Source organism: Vanacampus margaritifer, chromosome 18 (assembly GCF_051991255.1).
Source record: "Vanacampus margaritifer isolate UIUO_Vmar chromosome 18, RoL_Vmar_1.0, whole genome shotgun sequence".
Lineage (NCBI taxonomy): Eukaryota > Metazoa > Chordata > Actinopteri > Syngnathiformes > Syngnathidae > Vanacampus > Vanacampus margaritifer.
The window spans coordinates 10672376-10698550 of record NC_135449.1 but is presented as its reverse complement, the minus strand read 5'-3'; the positions used below and the strand labels follow the sequence as shown (position 1 = coordinate 10698550).

At 39.4% G+C, this 26175-nt stretch overlaps 1 protein-coding gene across 1 annotated transcript; it reads left to right on the top strand.

Moving 5' to 3' along the window:
* The first annotated feature begins 103 nt into the window (after positions 1-103).
* antxr1c (ANTXR cell adhesion molecule 1c) lies at positions 104-26088 on the top strand. The gene is made up of 18 exons (XM_077551725.1): positions 104-569; positions 9301-9372; positions 10034-10105; positions 10401-10482; positions 10625-10655; positions 10760-10833; positions 10959-11027; positions 11324-11404; positions 11573-11633; positions 12980-13078; positions 13180-13249; positions 15433-15511; positions 16728-16823; positions 17001-17039; positions 17488-17586; positions 18076-18240; positions 18879-18959; positions 23254-26088. Exons 1-18 carry the CDS (start codon positions 403-405, stop codon positions 23503-23505), a joined length of 1689 nt encoding a protein of 562 aa, XP_077407851.1. The 5' UTR covers positions 104-402; the 3' UTR covers positions 23506-26088.
* Positions 26089-26175: the final 87 nt, after the last annotated feature.

Genomic DNA, 26175 nt, shown 5'->3' with positions numbered 1-26175 from the left:
AGGAGCAATGCGGGATGTTGACCCATTTTCTCTCCTCTCCCTCACTCTCTCAGTCTCTCTCTCTCTCTCTCGTTCTTTCCTCCTCAAGGTGAAATATGAAACCCGGTCCATTTGAGTCCAGCTTGTCCCACGGGTTCCCAGATCTTCTCGTGCCAACAGCGCTCCGCTTCTTCACCTCCTTTTTTGCCCCACTTTCAACATGTTTTGACTCTCTGACAGGAAACTTTTCCCCCATTTTTAATCGTTTTCGCAAAGGCACCGAGTAGACTTTTTCTTTGTTTCTGCCTTGCATCCCTTTCATTTTAAAGCTGACTGGTGGGATGTGAGGACACTTTGTGTATCAGTGTGTGTTTTTCCAAGCCGCCGAGGAACTACTTTTTTCCCCCCGTAAACAAAGACGAAATGGTGCCAAGATTATTGTGGAGCATGTCTCTTGCTCTGCTTTTGTTTGGATTACTTTTACTCACTTCGTCGTCCGCCAGAGCAGAACCAGAGCTTCAGGATGAAGAGGAGGAAGAGGAAGAGAGTTCTTGTCAAGGCGCTTTTGACCTCTATTTTGTGCTTGACAAGTAAGTTTGGATCCTTTTAGTGAATGCATAAATGCAATTTACCGCTTAATTTGTGGCAGAAATCGGATTTGTAAAAGATGAAGACGACTATGCCATAAATTTTAATCGCTGCATCCATGTGCATGGGGTGACGCAGCAGAGGAGGCGGTCTTGCGGTTTGCTGAATCAGCAGAAAGAGGAGCGACTGTTTGGATGATACAGTCATGTTCTCTGTTGCCCAATTTAGAATTCACGCACTCACCCGTTTAAACAAAGACGTATGGAGAAGAGTCTATGCTTTTAGACCTACTCGCGTATCCCTACTTCTTGCTCAGCCATCACTCTGTCATTAGTGCTGTCTGTACTCCCACACTGGAAAAATGTTGTGGTTTAGTGACATCTCGGCACTGGACTTCAGCAGCGTGGAGCAGACTGCCAGTGAAGAAAATTCAGTGGTGAAAAAAAACTTGCATTCCTCCATTTGGGGATTTCACGGCTCATTAAAAAGGCACTCGGAAAGACTCTGTAATTTATAATACTGTAAGTAACGAATGATCATTGCAAAGTCCACCACAATGGCACTTCCACACGCTTTCAAATTTACGCTTGGACTTATATTCATCTGCTCATCTCTACCTAAATACCTTATCAATTTTCCATTCTATTAATAAATATCATGTCGATTTCTTCTCCCAACTACTGACATCCAAATGTCATCCATTCATCTGTATCTTTACTATATATCCATTTAGATGCCAATTCACCTTAGATATAAATATCATCTACACACTCCTGTTCAAATCAAACCAAAACTCACTTTGGGGAGATTTGTCATGGTCCATTGAAAATCAATGTTCAACTTTTCAGCTATAATTCCACAAGGTATGTTCAATGCAAGCACAACAATTATCATCACCAAAAGAACACCATACCTACAGTGACGCGTGATGGTGGTAGTGGTCAAATCATGCATGGGGACTGTTTTTCTTCAGCTGGAACTGGGACCTTAGAGGAAGGAGAGAATTATGAACAGTTCATAATAGCAGTCAGCGTTAGCACAAAACCTTTCGGCAAACTTTATTGAAGGTAGAGGACTCTTAATCAACATCAATTTGAATGTGATTGCTTAATTCTGACCGCAGCCAGTTCGCAGTCATCAGTGGGTGTGCAACATGATCTCAGTTGCTTATTTTTATTAATATTTATTATATATATATATATATATATATATATATATTCTCCTCGTATAAATAGTTTCTTTAATTTAGTTGTACAGGTTGGTAGGGTGTGTAGACTTTTACTCTCTATCCACCTGAGATGCAATAGTTACCTATCTAACTCATCTGTATCTGTCTATCATTCTGTCTATCCATCATTCCAACTAATCCTTTATCCACAAGTCCATCCGTCACATCAATTGGTCCATCTATCCCCTCTTTCTATGTAGCTAAGTCCATCTTTCCAACAATTTAGTATGTATCATGTGTGCCTATACATGTGTTAAACAATCAATCCATCAACTCAACTATACAGCCATTTATTGATCTATGGAGGCAGAACAGGGCATAAATGAATATGTGTTTGTGTATGGAAAAACCTGGTGTGAACTTCAACAAAATGTAGGACAGTCAACCTTTAAAGGTCTGTTCGGGCGAATATCTTTATCAGGAGTATACAATCTTCTAACCGCACGGATTTATGTTTGACGTGCTGCGCCCACAAGCATCTGCTGCACGACTTGAATTAAAAGCTAAAACACGGGGCTGCCGTCCAGATGTGGAGGCCATTGTTGACTTGCTTTGTTGCCTAAAACACAGACACAAGCTGAGAAGAACGTGAATATAGGCCGTTTCTATTGTTAGCTCTCGCGCCAGTTCAGTGCCCTGCACCAGGGAGAACTTGATACTTACTTGTATGTACATACTGTAAATACAGACATGGCTGGTAGACTTCAAACAAGAGGAAGTCCTCTAATAATCTTCCTAAAGCCACACTCAGCCTCATCCCTTGGGTATTTTTTGCAGACACAGCATGTTGGTCTTACATATAGTTTATTTTGTCTCCAAATACGGGATTATAGTTGGTTTTACCACTGATGTGCAGAGTTTAATGGCCTTATTTCGTGACTCAAGCAAGAGTGCTGGAAAGCAGCATCGACTCATCCTCCCACCAACTGTCTTGCGTTTGTTTGTATTACAGACAGTTGTATCTACTAATTTGTAGAATTATACAAAAATATCCTCCTCACATTAAATATTGATGCAAAGCCAGATAATGGTGCTGATCGAGTAATTTAATTAGACTTAGATCAGGGTTGGGCAACTCAAGGACCCTATCCAGCATGTTGTAGATGTTTTTGGACACCCCTGATCTACATCTTCGACTTACTTATCCTTAGTATGAGTTGTGTGGTGTACATTGGGTCCAAGAATTATATGTAATACAACCATAAACTGTTTCCATATGCATTAAAACCCAGTGATAAAAGCTAAAAGATGTTCTAGCCTCTTAACCACAATGAATGTTTTTAGGTCACTATCTCTTGCTATCAGCTTCTAAAGTGTGAGCGCATTCTACTAGATTGTGTTACAGTCTTTTAAAGATAGCACGTAACAGCATTAACTGTACATTAGTATAGTTATTTGGAGCTAAACGCTAATGCTATTGTGCTAAAATGTAGTATTGCACAAAAAAGGCAATCAACCAAATTCATATTGTTGGCGCTAAATGCGAATCCCTGAAGGCTAAAACTACTAGTAAGATTAGACAAGACAAGATAACTTATTATCAAAAGAGCAGTTAAGCAATTTAACTTAGTTTAACTTCATTTGGCGCCAAATGCTAATGTCAGCCTTGCAAAACAAAACAAAAAAACTACCGTAATAAGGTAATACTGTAGATACAATTTGGTGTGGAACAAATCAAGTGTTTTTACTGCCTTGTAAAAAAAATTAAAAAAAATAAAATGAAAAGAAAAGAAAAGAAAAAAAACTTAATGGAATAAACTGCACTTGCCTGATGCTAAATGCTAATGTCAGCATTGTTTAAAAAATAAATAAAAAATAAATGTAATAAGGTAATACTGTATAATGCGATTTGATGTGAGACCAATCAAGTCTTTTAACTATAAAATCAAACAAACAAACAATGGAATGAAACTGCACTTGCCTGGTGCTAAAAGCTAATGTTAGCATTGTTAAAAAACAATCTATTAATCTATTAAGATAAATTAATGTAAGATAAGTTGAACAGTTTGGTCAGCAAAGTCTCATTACTCTTTTGTAACAACAGCAGGTAACCACATTAATGGAACTGTACAGTATTTAGTATAGGTTTGCTAGGAGCTAAATGCTAATGAGAGCATGCTAGCAAAACAAGTGAGATCAGACAAAAATAAACTAACATAATACTTTGATGGTGCTATGATGGAGGAACATAAACATTGTTCTGGTTCTATGTCAACATGGTTAGCATTAATACTGTACAAATTGCTATAGTTTATTATATTGATGATGTGGTCATCTCTATTTTGGATCATTGAATAAGCCTCATACTATTTTATTGGATTAATTGTATAAAATAGAAATAAAACTGAAATATCAATATGAAATGTCTCTCTACTTGCATTCCCTTTCAAGTGCATACATATACGTATGTGCTTTAGCTCAGCAGTGCTGCAGTAAAGAGTCATAGCGTAGCACTAGCTGTAAAAGTAGGTTAGCGGTTTTAAACAAACAAATCTTTGTGCCCAGTCAGTCGAATTGGAGCGCCATTATTGGATGCAGGCCGGGGTGGTCTGGATAGGCCCAGCTGGAATGGCAGACAGCCGTCTTGGTCGCTGTAGGGATTTTTGAAATTTTATTTTTCCTTCTTCCACACTTTGAAGCGTGACAATGATGCTGAAAGCCACAAAGCCTCCAGACCAGCAGGGCTTTTTCCCACATGCTGTCATCCACCCTCACCGTTGTCCCGTCCACTCTGGCTTATCATCAACTAAACAGAATACCCTGAGGTCCTCATACCTTTACGTTGGCCTTTACCAGAGTAATATAATGTTCAGAATTGTCCACAGTAAGTAGAGAAAGGCTAATATTGAATTTGGAAAATTGTGTGAAACTGATTGTTGACTGATTGTGTCTTGAAGCAGTTGAGACAAAACTGGGTGCACTACTTGCCCAGCAAAACATCAAGGGCGCTGAGGATTCAGTCTCAACTAGGGTTCTGTTTAACTCTTTGACTGACAAAAACGTTAAAATAACATTTAGTAAAATCCTACGGAGTGCCAAAGACGTTAAAAGACGTTTGTTTCAAAACAGAGGTGAAACTAACCATTTTCTATTGTTGATTACTGAAAAACGGAATAAGGTAGAAACAAACTTTTTTTTCTGATGAAAGATGAGAGTCCAATCTTTCATTTGGTAGTATGTGTGTTTCCATAGTCCAAACACATAATTTTCTGTGGACCTTGAAAGATCAGTCAAAATGCTCAAATCGGCTGGCACGCACGGCATCCCTTTTCTGAAAACGTCTGGCAGTCAAAGAGTTAAAGACAAAAAAAATATTCGATTTAATTGATGAACAATTTTTCACATTGATGATAAAATAGAAAATAATTTTACATGTTCTTTTTTACATATCTTCTTTTTTAAGTACATTAGTTTACAATGTGGAAATGCTGCCTTAGTCTTTCCTCATTTGTTTTTCTCTCCCATTTGGACTTTTAGCCTCTCCCAGGTCTACATAGCAGTATCTGACTCATTTTGTTTTTCACATCAAGACACGGGTGTTTTACCTACTCAGCAACATAAGGTCAGAATGCTAGCGCATCACAAATGGGCATTTAAGTGCAGTACTGAGTACCAGTTCCAAGATGTTTTGACTTGTTTGCCAGAAGGTTGCACACATACGCACAAACTTGGCCCTCGGATGGAAGTCTTTGGTAAATCTTCGCCACACTTTATCTGGCAGGCAAAACAGCGAGCAGAGTTTTCACATTACCTCACTCCTGATCTGTGTGTAATCCCACAGACAACGTCCTTCACATAGCAAACCTTGCTGCTGCAGCATGTGGGAAAATGATGCACAACGCTGTTTCCAACAGACTGTTCTCACCAGGTGCTATGACTGTCAGTGACCATGAAATTTAGTTGCCTAGAGATGAAGCCATAATATAGGCTATGCCCACAAAGGAATAATATGCCATGATCAGGAAGTTTCTCACACTGAAGAATATAAAATGATCTCATAAAAATTAACATGGGGCGGTGTAAAAAGTCCTGCAAGGCATCAAGTCTGTCTTGACCAATTGTCTTGACCAATTTGTAAAATGTGGCACCGCATACATGACAAGGAAAACAAATCCAAGTGTGTGCTTACTGTTCTGTAGAATATTTGAATGAGTGGTTCTCAGTTCTCGGTGCTCGAGTACCACTATCCAGCCTGTTTTGCATGTCTCCCACAGCCAACACAGGTGTTTCAAACGATCATCTAATCAGCAAGCTCTGCATGAAGCCTGATAACGATCCTCAGCTGTGTTGGCTGGGGAGACATGGAAAACAGGCTGGATAGGGGTACTCAGTGAACCCAGTGAACTAGATGATCAACACAGTCCAACACACATTCCGATAACTTCACTAGCAATCACAAGTCTCCTCCCCAGAATCAGATGTCTTTCGTCGAAGACCCAGATGGATCTGTGAGAAGCAGCATGGTGTCACTGAGCATCCAGTGTGCCTATAAATGCCAAGAAGAACAAACAGTAGTAGAAGAAGAATAAATAGAAGATGCTAGACGAACTAAAAGATGACCAGAAAAGCTGTGATTGGTGGATGACAAGTCCAAGGTGTACTCCACCTCTTGCCCAAAGTCAGGTAGGACGGGCTCCAGCTCACCCACTACACTACAGTATGACCAGAAAAGCTGCCATAAGTTAAAATCCCTGTAAATATCCAAAAAGTTACTCCGTTAAATTAAAACATGTATCAAAATAATCTAAAAACAATCTTGGGTAAAGCCTGTGAAGTCCGCCTATTTGGGATCCTGTTCAAACCCTTTTCTAGCTTTCGTGGATATGATGGTTTGCGATGATGTAACTTGGCCTCAATTGCTTTGTCCGCACATTCTAACTCCCCCTCACCTTTGAAAAACCCCAAGCCACTCCGGTTTAGGGCTCAGCTCAAACCACTAAATTCTGATTTCAAAGGAAATTAATGGGGGTAGGGGGGCACTCCAGATAAAATAATAGTCACACAGAATTGACCACTTCCTTTCCCCGGCGGTGTTTGAACAGGTGAGCGAAACTGCAAGCTAGACCTCAGTCCCACGATGGCAGCCATCTCATACAATGGGATTGATCCAAGTCAAATAAGACCTATTAGCAAATAAACCTCATGTTAAATAGTCACATATGACATTTTAATATGACTATTGAGTAAGGGAACAATCTACTCAATCTACTCCGAAATACTGTACACAGTTCCTTCAGGTCAAAATCTATGTGGCTGAGTGTGCAATCCTTCTACATGCGCTTACACCATTTAAACATTGTTTATCTTTAAGGTCTTGTCCTCCTTCTTAGCTCAGTCAGCATTACGAGAAAGCCTTGATGTGTTTGTGTGTGTTTTGGGGGATTTATCAGAACAAAATGCTGAGTTATAACATTGACCGCCATTCGTTACTGCGCACAAGCAGACGCCAGAGTTCATGGAGTCCATGTCATTGTGGAAGACCTCTTTGTGTTGGGAGGAGATATTTGCAGCATGTGTGGTCTGCACGGGGAATTCTGAGTCTCGGAGTCATGGGGGGAGGAGTAGTGTTGTAATCTGTCATTGTTCTCACCGAGAATGAGTCAACTCCTCTCACTTTCTTCAGATCATCATGTATGATGATCTGACGATGATGTGACTTGGCGAGACAAAGTCCTCTATGTTCTCTATGTACCATGAGACTCCACTGCCAAAAATAATCAATCAAAAACTCCCTAAGCAATGACCTCAGTCAATGTACATTATTTGATGTTGCTGCAGCATCGTTGATGAGTGGGTTGCGATTGTTGTCTCACACCACAAGGTTCTGAGAGTTTGCATGTTGTCCCAGTGCTTGTGTGGGTTTTCTCTTGGAAATTCAATTTCCCACAATCCTTTTTGGGTTAATCAACAAGTCTTAAAGTAGGAACTTTTCAACCTTAATAAAATATTTTCATAACTCTTTTGATGAAACATGGACTTTAAACTAGTTGAATGGTACCTTTGCCATGGCCTGAGGAGGTCTGTATCATTTTTACTGGCACTAAGCAACTTTGAGGAGGATGGTAGGAACACTGCCACACAAAAAAACTACAAATGTACTGACTGCTTTATGGCATATGTCACTTCCCCCTTTCTCTATTTGTTACAAAGTAGGAAGTCAATTTGACTGATGTGAGCTAAAAAAAACAACGCAATGCGCTTGTTCTCATGGGAAATGTGGTCTTCCTTCAGGCATAACATTACGGCTTTTGTCCTTTTGGTGCCGCCATAATCAACATAAACGAAAAGTTGCTTAGTGTTGCTTTAAGGTGGGCATACTTAACATATCATATATTTAAGTCCTCTAGGTCAGTTGTTCTCAACTGTTGTCACCCTGAGACCCACTCGCTTTTTCATAAATTAACAACAAATCTATTTTACAGTATACGCTGTCTCAAATGACGTAGCCTACCGCGAAAAGCATATTGCTAGCTAGCTGCTATCAGAGCTCTTGTGTGCACCCGGCTTAAACAAAGGTAGTAAACCCAAGTGAGCACTGTGGAAAACACAGTGTTGACATTCTCTCCTTTGCAGAGAGAAACAGCAACACACATGTTGGCGCGTTTTCGCCTAATATTGTTACATCAGTCAGTCAGCACCTACAATAACATTCTGTCTCTCTTCAACTTGACTCTGAGTAGGCGTCATCATCTGAGTGGGGCTGTAGTTTTACCACACTCGGTTAGCTCATTTCCCATGTGTCATCTCTCTCACTCAACTTAACTACTAACCTGATGACTGCTCACATTGTGCCGGAAGCCTCCTTATGTACTGCTCATAGCTTCATACTCTTAATCTAATGACCAATTAGCAAACACAAACATTTCACCTAGAGGAAATGTTGCTCCATATGGTGTTTTTATGTCCATCTATAGTCCAGTCTTATACTGTAGTGCTCCCCTGGGAGATACAAGTACCTCAAGGCATAATTTCAGTCATAGACTTATTAGCTTGAGTTAGGGAGAGGGGGCGGGGGGTGTGGGTTATATACAAAAGCCTTTCACACTTTAATTACTCTTCTTGTAACTTTTGATCAGATACAGGCCTATACATTATCAAATATGGGGAAGAAAGGAATTTGCTCACAAGCATTTTAGCTAGAAAATAAAGCTGTGCATGCTAGCCTTCTAGGTAATTTTAAATTAGCCTATTACATTTTACAAGGACAAAATCTGTAGTTGTGGTGTTTCAACATTTAATGTAAAGCTGGGGTTTTTTTTCGTTGAAAATGCGGCCTGAAAGAAAATTCACACATCAGCAATAGCGACATTTCCAGCTCAGCTACATTAACAAAATGCTACAAGCTAATTCCCACCGTCACCACGCTACACTAATGATGAAAGTCTTCAGGTCTGCATCGTGGTCTTTGTATTGCGTATTGAAAGAAGGATGTGTTAATAATTCTTTTGGAGTACTAAATGAAAAAAACAAAAAGATTTAAGGCATTGTTTGTTTTTGTGTTTCAGGTCTGGCAGTGTGCAGAACCACTGGGATGAAATCTACTACTTTGTGGAAAATTTAGCAGAAAAATTCAAAAGGTAAGACACAATGCTATCCACAGACCCGGTTACTGTACTATTTTAAGGTCAATGGGCATGTTTTATGTGAGCTTCCAAGAATTCAAGTGGACCGTAAGAGGTCGTATAAACCTTTTTTATGATTGTGGACACTTTGAAAATGTCTTTCCTCCCGTACTGGACTTCCTGAAGCCCCATGACGAAGTTCTCCACAGAGAAACACGCATACATACACACACACACACATAATAGAGCAATAAAATTAAATGTATCCCTTCCATTGCTACATCCTAGCATATGTTCAAACCCTTAGCAGGCTAATGTTTTGATCAGTTGAGCAGTAACATTTGCAGGAGTGACTAAAGCCTCAATGAAATGTTTTCATTTACTACAGTAAGCAACATGTTTAGATTGCATGTCAATGAACAATTACATCCAGGATCCCAAACAACATAACAACAACATGCTCGATTGACCATTCGGATCAACATGAACTAAACAATACTGAACAGAAATTACGCTAAAGAAACTTGTAACCAGCTGATACTATAAATTCTGTCAGTTTTTTTAAGCATCATTTTTAGTGAAATCAAATGTGGCTTTCCTAAAATGTTATTGTCCCCTTACTGACCATTGACAAATTGCAAGTCCTTAGAGTCATTCTTTGGTCTTTCCTCCCCAGTCCCATGCTTAGGATGTCCTTCATAACATTCTCTTCAGGAGCAAAAACCATCCTAAAACTTACAGATAAAAGGTAAGTGAAATATGTACTTTGATTATCCACATTACTACTTTAAAGATAAGTAGCTGAGGAAGCCTAAGCCTAAAAGCGCATGACACTGCAGTGCCGCATGCTCTCACGCAATAGGAAGCAATCGTCATCAAACTTAATTCAAAGCATGGCACTAGAGTGAAAGCAGATGTCCTCTCGAAGACACACTGTTGCAAATGAACGCATGCGACAATGTAGCTGTTACTGTGTAAAACTGCTTGGCTTTTTGTAGACACTAATTCAAAGCAAACATGTTTGGATTTGTTATCTTTTGCAGGGTGGACATCCAAAAGGGGCTGAATGCGCTTAAAAGAGAGAAACCAGGTGGAGACACATTTATGCACCTTGGACTGCAGAGGGTAGGCAATTAAAGCCCTGCTCTGTATTATTTATAAAGAATATTACCCCCCTCTCCCCACCCTCCCAAAAAAGCGAAAACGCATCTAATGAAAAGTTTGAGCTTCTTCTGCACGTTCTGACCAACTTGTCTTCTTATTAAAGGCGAATGAGCAGATATACCAGGAGAACTTTGGTAGGCACCTACTGAATGATCAACAACAAAACACACAAAAAAAACATTATTTCACACAGATTTTGTTGTGACTATCCTGTACCATCACTGTTCTTATTTTACAGGCAAGGCTAGCGTAATTATAGCGCTGACAGACGGAGAACTGCAGGAACATCAACTTATCACTGCACAGCAAGAGGTAACAACCGCACCATTAAAGTGGCACAAAGTTTCACACGTTGCACATTTCGGGAAGCCAAGGAACACCCGCTGTTTGATTGCTTGTTTTTCTGGGAAGCATTCACGTGCCCTGTTTTACAACAGGCCGAGCGAGCCAGATCTCTTGGAGCCATTGTGTATTGTGTTGGTGTTAAAGACTTCAATGAGACTCAGGTATTGTATGTTATGTTACCTTATAGATATATACCTCTATGGAAAAGTTACAATCCACTTGCATTGGGGCCAAGTAGGGCAGTGACCCACTACATTCTGTAGATTGGGGATGATATACAGTAGAGTGGATGCATTTGGAAGCTTTAACATTGTAGTTTGAGAACTATTGGAATGGAGTGAATGATCCAATATTGACCTTGTGTAAAGTGTCTATTTCTACTTTCAAAATCTTAATTTATTCTCACTTTTCTTCTTTTGCATTCCCACCTGATGGCTCCACTCATGGATAAATATAGCTGGCGACCATTGCAGACACCATTGAGCATGTGTTTCCTGTTTTGGGAGGCTTCCACGCCCTCCGGGGTGTTATCGATTCGGTAAATAAAAGCTTCATTGTACAAAGAAAGCCCACAATTGTATTTTGTAAAAGTTGCATTGTGCTGCTTGACTTGAATTGTGTGGTTTTGAGGTTTTAATTAAATATTTTGTGAACCAAACCGGAACAGTGTAAATGATGTATGATGTCATTTTTTTCTCCTCTTCAGATCATCAAGAAATCATGCATTGAGATCTTGGCAGCTGAGCCATCTAGCGTGTGTGCAGGAGGTGGGTGCTGCACACACTCTTCAAATGATGATCCCAGACTGAAAAATGATACATGTGGTTTTTTATGTCTTTCTGATTTTTACATGTAAAAAAAACTGTACTTTACTGTACTCAAATTACTTTAAAAAAATTATTAGGAAAAACAGGAGAGAAAAAATACTCAAAAATTAAAAACTAAAAAATATATACAGTATTCAGAAAAACAGGGAAAATATTTTTTTTTAATTCAAAAGAAATACTAAAAAATATTCAATAAAACAGAAAAAACAAAAACAAATTTAATACCCTCCTCCAAAGATTGACTCTAAAAAACTAGAGATTGTATTTTATTTATTTTTTCAGTCTCAATTTAGAATGTCACTGGCGCTCCCGAGTAACTCGAACTCAGACCACAAAGACTGTGAGTTTGATTATCCTGCCTTGTTCCAAACCATTCTCCTAAACCACAATAAATCCATCCATCCATCCATTTTCTTGACCGCTTTTCCTCACAAGGGTCGCGGGGGTGCTGGAGCCTATTCCAGCTGGCTTCGGGCAGTAGGCGGGGTACACCCTGAACTGGTTGCCAGCCAATCGCAGGGCACACACAGAGACGAACAACCATTCTCACAATCACACCTATGGACAATTTGGAGTGTTCAATTAACCTGCCATGCATGTCTTTGGAATGTGGGAGGAAACCAGAGTACCCGGTGAAAACCCACGCAAGCACGGGGAGAACATGCAAACTCCACCCAGGAAGGCCGAAGCCCGGACTCGATCTCACGTCCTCTGCACTGGGAGGCGGACGTGCTAACCAGTCAGCCGCCGTGCTGCCCACCACAATAAATCATTTACCAATTTCATTTGCCTGTGTGGTGCTGCAGTTGGGTTCCTAACACACCCATTACACTACAATCTGGCCAAGGCATGAATCTAGGGCATTCGACATCACCACATGCATGACCTGTCATATAGGAGTGAGCCAAACTTCTATGAGACTGTCTCAGCCCGAAGACCCCCTCTCCATGGCAAACTTATCTATCTCGGGAGGCGGCCATTTTGCCATTTGCTGTAGACCGAACTTACATCACAGTTGCTCAGGGCTCAGGTAATGGCCAATCACAGCTCAGCTTCAGAAAACAGGTGAGGCGTGATTGGTTGTTACCTGAGCAGCTGTAATGTCATTTTCAGTCAACAGCAAGTGTCAAAATGGCCGCTGCCTGAGATGAATGAAAACGCATGAGTTTTGCTCAAAGTGGGTATTGTAAAGAAAATTATTACCATTAGGTATTTACCACAATATTAAATGCCCTATCGTCTTAGCCTTTTAGTTTAACGCGTCCAAAATGTTTGCATGTAACCAGAGACTTTCCAAGTGGTGGTGAGGGGCAACGGGTTCCTCCATGGCAGGGACATCGACCAGGTGCTGTGCAGCTTTCGAATCAACGACACAATCACAATCAGTGAGTAGAAGGCAACAATTTTATAACACATTTGTGGAAGGGATCTGTAATGAACTCTAAATTACACGTGAAAATGAAAATTTGTTTGATTTATGTTATAGATGAGAAGCCTGCAAGTGTCGAAAACACCTTCCTGCTGTGCCCAGCTCCGGTCATTGACGAAGTCGGGAAGTAAGTCTACTGTATTGATACACAAAGACCATACATCTGATCCTATTTGAGAGTTTTTTTTCCGCTGAATTCCAGGACAGCTTAGTCAAATATAAGCAGCTCTGCAACACAAGTGAAGCCATGTACATTTGTTCTGCTTCCGTCTTGAATTATACAGCAGTTAATAAAATCTGTAGTAGCGAAAGAAGACATAAAACTTCCATATTCAATGCAGCCCAGCCACTGAGTTTATGAATTACTTTTTTTGCAATGCTGTGTTGAATGCAAAATCAATATAATTGCAATAAAATAATATATTTGATGGTTTACATTCCACTTTAACTACACGTATTGATTGAGACTTAGTTACCGTTGTTTTCATAACTGATAGTCATAAAATTAAGTGTTTTCCTGCCTCAAACTCAGACAAGAGCGTCCCGCTTCAAAATCCTCTGTAACTTTCCATGGCTTCATGCATTACCACCAAACCATCTGACACTCCAACCATCTCCCTCCCCATCCTTCTTCCTCTCTTGACTTTTGCTGCCACTGCGGCTTCACAGCCCACAAACCATCTATGCCTGCCTGCATGTCATTTTCTTCCCCATATTTCGCCGTGTCCCTTGAAAAAGCTTTGTCAGTCTCATCGGGCCAATCAAAGCCTCGTAACAGCGATTGGGGGTCTTTTGAACGCGAGGCCATGTGTTTCGTTTGTGCACGTCTCGCTTCACCGCATGGTGGAAAACCCGCAGGGAGAGCCCTTTTGCAACTTTTCGGCACACATGGCCATTAAAAATATTTGTGCATGTCGGAATGTCAGTTAGAAAAAAATGGAGGCTGGTTTATTTCAGAGAAATCCATAATCTTGTCATTTAGTGCGATATTTTAGGCATTTAAAATGTATCCAGATGGAAAGATTTTGGAAATGAATCTCGTTTCTCATGTTTCCATAAATATACATTCAAAAGATGAGTGGTAGCAGCTTATATTACGCTAATTTTTTTTAAAGGGTTTTCACGAGTTCCCTTAAAGTAGGCTAGTTACTCATCTACTGTTATCTAGCATTTATGTGGGGTACACACATGCTGATTTTTTAAAACATAAGAGAACCTACACAAGGTGAGGAAAGATAAAAACACCAAGTGTGGGCTATCTTCCACCTCTTACACTAGGAAACCCAGTTATTGTTTATTAATCAGGGTTTTAGTCTAGTCTAGTTTTAGTCCGGTGAAAAATGTGTGTTGAAGAAATTATTTTAACACTAATGGCCGATAATGAAAATGGTTGGATTGACAGATAGATGGCATTCAAAATGGTATGGTCTCCGTGAAGCAGAAAGTGGCTCGAGTGTTAACATAAAACTAGATTAATGTGTTTGAAAATTGGCCTTGGCGGAGGACAACACTGTACTGAGCTAATCTTGTTTTTCCTTTCTTTGACGTACTGCACTTTCACTTTATCACATGTTGCTGATTACAATCAGTATGTGTGATGTGATGAACCAAAGCGCATCTGGAAAAAGCTAAACCCCTCCCCACACACACACACTATCGTGCATCAAACATATCCAATTTTTTTTTTATAATGAAAATGTCACCATCATATGCATGGTTCTGTTCACGAATTGCACACACTCAGCATTCCCTTATCTTCCCCCTTTCTTATAGCCAGACAGTCTTTGTGTGTCAATGCTAAAGCAGGTTTATCAGTTGCGTGGCCTGTTTTCCATCTGCTAAACCTCTTTCACGTTCACCTGGTTCCCTCAGTTCATAACAAGTGAGGCGCTTGAGGTGGGGGCCTCCAAAAGTGTTTCTTTCAACTCATTGCCAAAGGGTCACCAGAGGTCACTAGGATTTTGCAGAATTGTTTTTCCACACTTGCAGAAGGAAATGATTTAGGGCATCAAGAGGGCTTTCTAAACTTTTAGATTTAAAAAAAAAAAAAGAGTCCCTTTTGTACATTTGGTGTATTCAACTTGCTCAGTTTTAAGTGGAAAAAAAAACAGTAGTTGATTGAAAACTAATCCACACATTTTGCTTTAATGACCACATTTTTGCCTTTGAGGCGACTTAGCTGTTTTTAATGGCTTCTTACCAACAGACAGTTCAATGACTTCGTTCGAATATACATCAGACTAAATAAAAACATGCTTGGCATTGACACACGTTCCATCCCCAAATTAAAGTGTCATCGTTTTGTTTCAGGGTGATTTATCTTCAAGTGAGCATGAACGACGGTCTGTCTTTCATCAGCAGCAATGTGCACATCACCACCACAGAGTGTGTAAGTGACAACTTCTTTTTTTTTTTTTTAGGTTAATTTGTCTTTAAAGTGGTTTCGATATCTTTATTTATAGCGTGTGGTTTTCTCGTCATCTTTCTGTCCTTTTCAACTGTAGCCACGTGTACGCTAAGTGTTTTGTTTAATAACAATGATCTGGCTTGCATTTCCATTGAAGAAAGGATAGATTACTATGTCAGCTGATTAAATAGAGTGATATCATAGCCATTGACTTTAACGAAAACAACATGGCATACTGATAACAATGGAGGACATCCATTGCCATTACTACTACCACGACTTTGACAACATGGAAGGAGGTAACAGCAAAAGTCAAAAAATTTCCAAATGATGCCGTGCAAAAACAGTGGAGTCATATTGCGTCACATGTGTTAGCTAATCACCAATTTTCATGGAACTCGCAAATGTACTATTTAACTTCTAGGAAACAGTCCATCAGTCTCCAGTGGTGTCTGACTCTCTATGACGGAGTTACCGCTGATTTCTGATAAATGGCCTGTGTCTTTCCCAAGATACATCGGCTTAAGTCGACCCACATCTGATTTTTGTCTGTGGTCCGTAATGGGAACCATACTTGTCTTAGGGACATTTAGCTCCAAGTTACTGATGGATTCGCTATGGGATCTCCCAGATGACATGAACTGCTGTCATCGAGGGGGACAAAAAAAAAAACACACGAGGATGGCCACTGCTAATAGAAGCCTCAAGCCTGACTGACTGCTTTATATAGTGCTTTAATTTACAATGTCTCACATTCACACGCCAATGGCCGACTGCTGCCATTCAGTGTCTTGCTCAAGGACACTTCAACATGCCCACCAGGGGTGAGAATCAAACCCGCAACCTCACGGATGAGAGACAAACACTCTACCACTGAGCCATGACACCACAAGGTAGCCCTGTAATTCTGACTGCCTCTACTGCAATTGCTTCTCTTGATTTTGAGGCGTTGTCGTGCTGGATGGTTTTCCACGGAAGTGTCCAGAGAGTAAGCCTGGATGTCATCTCACTTTACTCCACATGTATATTGTACAGATGAAAGCAGTCCAACTGATTTGGATGCTTTTATAGTGCTACTCTGCGTAATGTCTTAGATAAGATCATGTCTGCAAGTTCTTTCATTTTCATCTTCCTTTCTTCTACAGATCTTTTTTTTTCAGTTCTTTTAATCACTATGCTGTGTATGTGTCTTCTACAGTTTGATGGCACAATCCTCCTCATCACCCTTTTGGTGTTGTTTCTCCTACTGGCCCTGCTGCTCATGTGGTGGTTCTGGCCTCTCTGCTGCACCGTGGTAAGAACATGAAAAGGAAACGTTTATCGAAAAGCTACAGAAACATGAGGGCTCTCTCCGAAGCTGTTTCCGAGCTCAAAGGGAGGAGCTATTGTGATTAATGTGGTTGTGAAAAGCAAAACAAACCATGTTGTTTTTACCTCCTGTAAACATGTCTTATTTGTGCTGTTTTTCCAGGTGATCAAAGAACCTCCTCCTCCACCTCCCCCTGAGCCTGTAAGTTGGAAAACACCACTGAATGTGGGGGGGGGAAGCATAAATACTGTATATAGTAGCATCCCACCTAAAATAGTGGAAAGTCATGGGTGCATCTATCATAGTACAACAATCACTTGACAAAAGAACTGCACAATATATTGAGAGCCAGTAATAAGTCAGTCATCAGCCAGTATCAACTCAGCCTGGTGCAGTTCTAACCTAGTCTTGTTCCATGAACGCATTCTAAGACCAGAACAGTTAAGTAGCGATTGATTGAATTTCATTGCGCAGAGAATGAAATGACCCGGATAAATTTGAATACTCACAGGCAATGAGAGCCAATATTTCTTAAGATGGGCAAACTAGCACTGAGTAAAAGACTGACCTCTTCCAAGGCAAACCCAATAACTAAGAACTATATTATGTCCTGTACGAAAAAGGTCATTTTACTTTCTGGCTATTATAGGAGTCAGATGATGAAGACGGCCTGCCAAAGAAGAAGTGGCCTACTGTGGATGCTTCATATTATGGAGGAAGAGGAATTGGCGGGATCAAGAGGATGGAGGTGACGCATATTAAAAACTCATTCACTCCCAGCCATTTTCACTGAAGCAAACCCTTTTACAGGATTTTGACTGATTTTGCAAGGCCCACAGAATATTCTGTTCTATTACTATAAAAACATGGAACCTACCAAAAGAAAGATTAGAGTCTCTTCTTTCATTAGGAAAAAAAGTATACATGGCCCTGGTTGATCTCTTATACTCTGCTGCCACCTGCTGGCTGTTTTTTGTAATAACTACTATTGCTTTAAACGACCTCTTCAGGTCAGAGGCTGCATCAAAGCCTTCTGTATGCTCTAGCATATAAAAAAAAAACATTTAAAAAAAAACATCTAAAAAAAAACATTAAAAAAATAACAAATATGTTTTTGGGACCATGGCAATATTTAAACTAGAACGTTTTTATACTTTTTGGGGAGCAAATGAGTTAATGACGATATATAATTCCGCAATCAAAACAAATTGGTCAAATTTACACTACTGTCTTAAAGGTGCGTTGGGGCGGAAAGGGCTCCACCGAGGAGGGGGCAAAACTGGAGAAGCCGAAGAATGCGGTGGTGAAAATGCCAGAGCAGGAATACGAACCGTTCGAGCCCAAACCAAAGAAATCTCCCAAGAAGCCGGCTCAGAACCGGAAGTGGTACACACCCATCCAGGTAAAGAACACTTTCAGTATCCACAACTGTTCCTTTATTCCTAAGCATAATGTAGAAAAGAGGTCCAGTATGGTCAGAAAAAGTAATAACTGGAAAGTGTTCAGCATACTGGATTCACTCGCTTTCCACAAACAACATAACAGCTTACAAATCTATCATACTCCAGCTTGTTGACTGTGCATTTTTTAGCTCTTGCCAACTACTACAGTGAGTGCGGCTGAAATGTCTCGACAGACAGAAAGACCCAATCTTTTCCACTCACATTATTAAACTTGTGATCATTTCCAAAAACTGCGGGGAAGACGTGGCGACATATCCGAAGAAATATACAAACATCCCCTCTAAACACTGGACCATTATTAGACCTGGCGTCAGTAATACTTGTGTTTTTAGTGTGCGCAAAGAGCTCTATGTAACAACACTGGCCATTCATAGGGGAAGCAGCGTTTACTGTTATCTGTATTGCCTGTGAAACTGTACAGCCTTGTGTATTTCTACATGACTCCTGCAATGCTGTGATTCATGGTGAAAGGCGACACCGCACAGTCAGCAGTAGGAAAAAGTCCAGTCACTATGCGTGGACTGGACTCGCCTTATGTAAGGGAAGAACATTTTCCATCTTGTCTTGTCTCATTCAGGGTAAACTGGATGCTATCTGGGCACTGTTTCGACGCGGGTACGACCAGGTCTCTTTGATGAGGCCCCAGCCTGGCGATCATGTAAGTAGCCAATAGGATGATTCCTGCTCCATTTTTTTTTTGTTGCTCTCAAGTGACCTTTTTGATTAGGCGCTATAGATCCCAAAACGAAGGAGCTTTGCTTCCAAAAGTTAATAAAATTACCCATCCACATGTCAACACTGAAGATTCAATGTCAAACCTCAAAGACGTTTTCCAGTAAATCAAGTTTGAGTGCAGTCTGTGTGTAAAACGAAGGTCCAACCAATGTAATGTACAGCAATAACGAAACAGCTGTTGACTCGGCAAGAACAAGCATTCCGTGGCAACATTAATGCCCGCTTGTGCACTCTATTTATTTGAAGAACGCCAGCTTTTGGATTGTGTTATTTGGCAAGCGTATTTTCCCAAATAAAGTTCAGGTAACACGTCTTCAAATCGAAGGATTACATTAAAAGATGCTTGTTTCCACTCTGAGTGAAATACAGCATTCCATTGCCTGGAAATGAGCTAGCCTGAAGATATTTCTAAGGCTTCATTGCAAACCGCATATGACTTGAGTGGAAAAATGGCATGATTTCTTCTTAAAGGCGAACGTTGCGTCATGCCCAGCCAGTGCAAGTCACCAAGTACAGGCTCGCCAGTGACGGAAATCGAATCTATCTCGTGCCTGCCAGGTTGCAAGCAAACGGCGACTTTTAGTCGCTGAGGGCAAAAAGCGCTCGTGTTTGAAAACACTCTTAACTCATTCACTCCCAGCCATGTTCATTGAAGCAACCCCCTTCGCTCCCAATTGTTTTACTGGATTTTGACTGATTTTGCAAGGTCCACAGAATATTGTGTTCTATTACTATAAAAACATGGAACCTACCAAAAGAAAGATTAAAGTATTTTTGTATCTGTTTCCGTTTTGCACCAATTAGCATTAGAATATAGCTAAGTTTCATCATTATTCACAAACCTGTTAAAACACTGGCAAAAAGAGCTTGTTGCAACATGGGCCCTGGCTGATCTCTTATACTCTGCTGCCACCCCCTGGCCATTTTTTGTAATAACTACCATTGCTTTAAGCAACCTCTTCATATCAGAAGCTGTAGCAAGGAATTCTGTATGCTCTAGCATAAAACAAAACAAAAACGTATAAATAAGTTTTTGGGAGTGAAGGACAAAGTATTAAAAAAAAGTTTTTGGGGTTTGAATGAGTTAAATGAGGAATTCCTGTTAAAATAATTATTGGAACATTTACTGCAAAGAGAGGCATGATTTTAACTGGTGCTTGGACCACATTAGATTATAGTAGAACAGATAAAAGCAAATGATAGTATTTTTTAAAGTGCTGAAAAGCTTGAAGGATGAAAGGAAGCGAAAAAGGTGAATTATAAATTCGGAAATAGTTTTGAACATGTTCAAACATTTAACTTTGTTGGAGAAAGACTTACACAGATCACGTATAAGATTTTCCTTAACTCAGAGTAGATCTTATCTTATTTCTAATACAAAGACTCGGGGCTTTAAAAATAAACCATGTGGCTTCTCTGTGAATTGCCGCTATCGAGCTACAAGGATGAAACCGTGCCAGCAATCACACAAGCTCTGAAGCTGCATTTCTGGTTCGTAATGTGAAGCAGGTGTTAAAATGAAGGAGTCGAGCCTAGGGAGACGTTAAGTCAGTAGGAGTGAACGAGACGGGCAGAGGAAGGAAGACGGGATGAGTAATCGACCCTTTTTCGCCTGCAGACGCACTTGAATACTGAAATTAAATAACATGGGATGTTTTGAGGAAAGTTGTTGATTTTTTTTTTTTCACGTAGTAGCTAAGAACAACTACAATTATGCAGTCTGAACAAATTCCGTGTCGACCACATAATGAAGGATTTGTAATTGTAAATATTGAATAGGTTTCAAATTTATGATTGTCGGCCAAGAGACATCTGTCAATCAGGCCTTTGCTAACTTTGATCAGAAGGTGGCGACATCCTTAAATTTAATGTTTCAAGTCAGAACAGGCACCATTTTAAAAAAAAATGACTCACAAAACAACAAAACGAGACTTGTGCAAACCTTCGCCAAGACTGACTTTGATGGAAAAAAAACATATATTTTGGACATTTGTGTGCTTCCAACTCTGTGGGAACAGTTTGGGGGAATGCCCTTTGTGTTTCAGCCTGACAGTGCAGAAAGCAAGATTCGTTAAAAAAAATTAATAAATAATCCTGAACTTTGAGATTAACTTGAACAGACACTAAATCACCACGCCCTCTGTCAGGTCAAAAGTCAGATTTTATTTTCAATAAAAAGTCATTCAAATGACAAGTATCCGCTTTTCCCTGCAATAAACTCAGTAACCTCTGTTCCAAACCACATCATTTATGTTGACGTCAGTGGAGGTCGAGCTACAAACACAAAAGAGAACTGCGCACAGACACTGTCAAAAATGACTTAGTTGTGACAAGTTCCTGTGCACATTTTATTCACTTTAAGTCTCCCCAGGAGGCCAATGGAGCTCTAAAGGGTAGATGAGGTAATGCCAGCGGCACACAACTGCCAGCACTGCCTTCACTTATTGACTAACCAAATGTCACACACATGCACAACCACTACATCATCTTAAGATCATGACACCAGACAATAGAGCGGGGTCAAGTTATATTAAATAGTCAAAATAATGACCAAAAAAAACAAACAAACTCAAACTGCAATGTCTCAAGTTTTGGGGAAATCAAAAACATCAAATGGAATATCTTTAGTAACTTTAAGGACGAGACTGCCAGTTGAAAAGAACAAATAGGCTGGAAATTCAAGACGCAGGTGGAAGACTTAAGGCCAGACAAGAAACCAAACAAAAATCACAACACAAATGTAACAAATTATTGGGAATAAACAGAGACATCATAAACAAAAGGCCCATAAGGAAACAATGAAAGAATCCGAGACAGGATTGAAGTAAATACCACATGCCTAAAAAATGAATCAAAAACAATACAAGACAATACCCCAAAACTTTTTTTTTACTTGATAAAAAGATGCTATTTTGACATTCATCATATAAACTTTTGCAACATAAATTTCTTGAATTCTCTGCTTGCAAATGCATTACAGCAGACAGTACACTTACAAAGTCAAAATCGATTTACTACAAACCACTAATATGTCATATTAAAGCCCCTGGTGCAACCTGCGGCTCTTGAGCTATATGTGGCCCTTTAGTCCCTCTCCTGTGACTCCCTGTGGATCTCTCCAAAACCTTTTTTTGTATTTTTTTTTTTTTTACATATTTTTTTTTTAGATAAAATATTCTTTAAATTAATTAGTGATTTATTTATTTATTTTAATGAAGAATTAAATATTCGAAAATGGTCAGAGTAAAAAAAAATTAAGTTGTCAGAAAAAAGACAGATGAAAGGTAAATGAAAAGGTTTTTTAAATTACCTGGCTAAAAATGTCCAAAAAGAGACCATTAAATGTCCAAAAGGAAGAGGAAAAAGAAGAAAATTACGATAATATACACAAAATTGCCACCCCTCCAAAAAAATCTGAGATTTTATTTTTATTTTGTTTTTTAAAAGCAGAAAAGAATACGTTAAAGTACCCATAAAATGTCTAAAAACAAAAGACGTAAGGCAGGAAATTACCATAAAATGTCCTAGGAGTTACCAAAACCAAGACGGAAAATTTATTAAAAACAAAGGCAGAAAAGAAATGTTCAAAATGCATTAAAGAAAACATTTAAAAAGTAACTATAAAATGTCCAAAAACAAAAGTCAAAAATCTAATTTGAATCAGAAATTCGATTTTTTTAAAAAGCTGGAAAGAAAATGTTGAAAAGATAACCATAAAATGTCCAAAAGCAAAGAAGAAATCGCGAAAATTACCATAAAATGTTCACAAAATTGGGGTGGGGGGGTGGTGGGTGGTGGGTGGATAGGGTGATTTAAGAAAAAACAGGAAAGTAAATCCTCAAGTACTCTAAAAAAAAAAAAAGAAATCCCTAAAGCTACCATATAATTTCACAAAACTGCCAAAAATAAGTCAGAAAATGTATTTATAGCAAAAAGGGCAACAAAAAAAGTAAAAAAATATATAGCCATAAAATGGCCAAAAATGGAAGAAGAGAGGCACTAACACAAACACACTGTTTCCGACATCATAATCTTCAAATTGTTTTGCGGTTCCAGACGCGTTTTTTTTTTTTGTTTGTTTGTTATTTGGCCTTAAATAGCTATATTAGTATTTATCCTCATGTTACTGTAACATGCATTTTGGGTTAACATGTCTACACACCCCCAAAAATTAACTAGCAACATTTGTTCCCTTAACGTGTGTTTTTCAATTCCAGGGTCGGTGCATCAACTTCACAAGAGTGAAAGCGGGGTCCCAACCGGCCAGGTCAGCACCACGCACCCCAATCCACACGCCCTCACCGCCACCGCCCGACTACCAAGACATCCCAGAGTCCCCCGTCACCTCCAGCCCTCCGGCTAGAGCAGCGCCCGTGGTCCAGCTACCACCGGGTCCGCCGCCATCCCGCGTGCCCCCCGGGCTTCACTGCCCACCGCCGTCGCGTCCACCGCCCAGCCTGCGACCATGAATGCCCCAGGTAACATCCCCCCACACCTCCCCACAGCCCTGCCCCTCTCACGGACCGGACCCACTTTGACTTCACCGACTGACCACTCTGTTGACCAGCTCCTTCAGTCTGAAGTCAGTCCTCCAGCCTGGGATTCTTCTGCTATTCGCCAAACGACACCAGCGTGATCTGTTATTTGTTCATTTTGTTCTTTTGTATGGGAAAGACTGTCAAGTCAAAGGGCAAAGATTTTTTTTTTCTTCATACTTCTTGAGGCCTTAAGGACTTATTTGCAATTTATATTTAACTAAGAGTGTTATTCATTAAACACTAAGGGGGCCATTTCAATTTTTTAAAAAGCCCTCTTATGGAAGAATTATGATTCAACAATCGTACAGCCCTCACTGAGAACATAGAATTTGAATGAAAATACCTGATTGACACTATTTAATGATTTGCCAAGCAATTTAACTTGATGTTCTATTTCATACAATGAGAACGCGGTGATGCAGGGAACCATTCAACAGGATGATTGTTGCAGGACAGCAAAACCTTTTGGGACCAATGTCAACAGAAGCAATAAATATGATTTATTGGATGTTTTCTTAATCAACTACTGAGTTGTGCCTTTGCCATTGAGAATTAAAGTGAATAGAGTTTAGAATCTGGGAATTTGTTTTGCAGAATTGATTGGGATGACTTCCAAAGATGATTAGCTAAAATGTTGGTGCTATTTTTTAAATTTTTTTTTTAAGGCAACAACATGCTAAACAGCAATTTCTTAAGTCAGGAAATGTCCTTTTGAAAGAGATACATTTTTGTAATATGTGCTGACAGGGAAGTGTACAGAAGGTTTTTTTTCTAAGGTATGTTTTTGCATTATATTTTTGTGTTTTGGTTGTTGTTTTTCTCTTTGAGGCTTTGGATTTTGTCCTTTTACCATGTTGATTTGATTTACAACATGACTATGTAATTTTGGGTTATTTTGTTTACAGTAGTTGTTTTAAATCTGCGCACATAGACTGCTGGAACACAGTACGCTGTTTTTATAAGCATATATGGAATTTAAAACTCATGAATTCAAGCTGCCATAAATCAGGTTCATGACTCTCCTCATGTTTTTTTCTGACTCAATCCTGATTCTTTACTTTTGTATTATGCTATGTCGACATATTTTTTTTTTTTAATCCTCAACGGTCACATTGCAACTGCAGGGCAGTTCACAGAGCATCTAATTTATTTCCTGAGAGAAATAGAGGAGAGTACTTGAATAATCGACAAGGTGTCCAACCACCGACGTAAACACTGTTGCGCAGTGTCGAGAACCAGCTTGCCAGTCAGACGAGGCCTATCAGCTTTTGAATCACAACAGATCTTAATATTTGAATTGCTAAAATATGCACTTACAAGCCACAGCAGCATGCAAGGTCTTGTTGGAATTGACGTATTGGATCTTATGTTATTGTACCTAATGAAGTGTCCAGTGAGTGTTTTGGAACCATTTTAGCTACAAGGCATAAAAGAGGGTTGAAAATGATTGTATTCCTTTAATACGCAGTGCCTTATTGATTTTTTCTGTCTATTTTTGCTTTCTTTTCTAACTTTTTGTCACTTTTGTTATGTACTTCAATCAATAATGCCATGTAAGAAAATCAATCGTTGCTTTAAATCACTTTGTTGAAGGAAATGTTATGTATGGAAGAGGATAAGGGCCAGTAAAGAAAAAAAAAGCGTTGTCAGGATTCTGACTTTTATCACAGAATTCTGACTTTAAGGTAAGAATTTTGAATTTAATCTCAGAATTCTGACATTAAAGTGAGAATTATCACTTTAATCTCAGAATTCTGACTTTAAAGTTAGAATTCTCACTTTAAAGTCAGAATAGAATTCTGACTTAGTGACGTAGAGCTATGAATTGTGGGGGGGAAGTCAGAAAGTCAGAATTCTGAGAATAAAGTCAGAATTGTCATTTTAAAGTCAGAATTCTGAGATTAAAGTCATAACTCTGAATTCAAGTCAGAATTCTGACTTGAAAATCAGAATTCTGAGTATAAAGTGAGAATCCTCACTTTAAGTTAGGATGCTGAGAATAAAGTCAGAATCCTGCCACCCTTTTTTTTTTCCTCTTCACTGGCCCTAATCCTTTTCCGTAGTCATGACATTTCATTTTCCTGGCTAGTTTGACAGCCCAAATTACATGGTCAAATAAAAATCTAAATGCCTTATGAAAGTACTTATATCACACTGTCAATTGCGTACAATCATTTTTATTTACATTAACCACTTGTCTTCTATTGTGTGTAATCATTGTTGTCTTTACAGTGATTTTGAATGCACTTGGTGGATTTGTAAATGTAAACAAAATATACATTCCATTTATGTGGCCATATCCCATTGTGATTGGTGGGATCCAAGCCAAAAACCAGGTGAACCTCAAGCATCTGTGGCCTTTTGTAACTGTTTCCTAATGCAGGAATTCCATAAATGGGATCAATTGCAGTGGCTTACATGACATGTGTTATGCTAATCAGTGTTTTTACATGTGCAGTATTAAAAAAAAAAAAAAAAAGCAGTACTGAAGCAAATATGAAGGACGTATATGATTTCTTTACTGGTTTGATCTTTTGAAGTGTATCAATAAAGGTTGACTTCCAAGCTTCTATTAGGCTGTTTCTACTTTATGCGTGTCCC